Source organism: Capsella rubella, unplaced genomic scaffold (assembly GCF_000375325.1).
Source record: "Capsella rubella cultivar Monte Gargano unplaced genomic scaffold, Caprub1_0 scaffold_4, whole genome shotgun sequence".
Lineage (NCBI taxonomy): Eukaryota > Viridiplantae > Streptophyta > Magnoliopsida > Brassicales > Brassicaceae > Capsella > Capsella rubella.
This window is the reverse complement of record NW_006238920.1, coordinates 9,332,398-9,332,972: the sequence shown is the minus strand read 5'-3', so window position 1 is coordinate 9,332,972 and position 575 is coordinate 9,332,398. Positions and strand designations below refer to the sequence as shown.

Below are 575 nucleotides of genomic sequence, written 5' to 3'. Positions count from 1 at the left end.
GTTTTCTTTCAACATTTTCTTCAGTTTATCCTGCCAAAAAAGAAAAAAGTGATCCTATTTAGAATTAAGAAACAATGCAACACCTACTCAGTGGTCTTTGATTTGTAAAATCCATAAGTTGAAAAAGTACCTGTAAGAACTTCTTCACAAACGGAACGACCACCAAGCGATACTCTACCTCCGATAGCTTTGGGAATACGTCTATTAGCTTTTCGTACTTAGATTCGTTCAGCAAAATCTTCGAGTCAATCAAATGGAACTGCAAAAAATCAAAAGCTAAAACTTCTTGTTTGAAATGAATATAAAGAAATTAGATGAAGAAGAAGAAGAATTAATACCTCCTTCTTTAGAGATTTTCTTAGCGTCAACATACTTTTTTTGATAACATCATTTGGGAGAGTAGTAGAGAATTTGGGTATACACTCCATATTCTCTAATGCTTCAAATCTTGGAGAGTTTTGTCCTTCAAAAACATCTCTTACAACAGTCAAGAAGAAACATTTTGTATCATCATCATCATCATCATCTTGCTTTACTACAAGCTGATTCTCACATTCCTCCAGAAGAGCAGACTC

At 33.9% G+C, this 575-nt stretch overlaps 1 protein-coding gene across 1 annotated transcript in view; it reads right to left on the bottom strand.

Annotated features, from left to right (window-relative positions):
* Positions 1–20: 20 nt before the first annotated feature.
* Positions 21–575, bottom strand: part of LOC17889168 — a 2,565-nt gene continuing 2,010 nt past the window's right edge. Inside the window, exons 1-3 of the mRNA XM_023784631.1 lie at positions 339–575; positions 141–259; positions 21–30 (exon numbers count right to left, since the gene is read on the bottom strand). The exon at positions 339–575 is cut by the window's right edge and continues 2,010 nt beyond it. Of these exons, the coding sequence (XP_023640399.1) occupies positions 21–30; positions 141–259; positions 339–575 (366 nt within the window). The remainder of the gene's footprint in view (positions 31–140; positions 260–338) is intronic.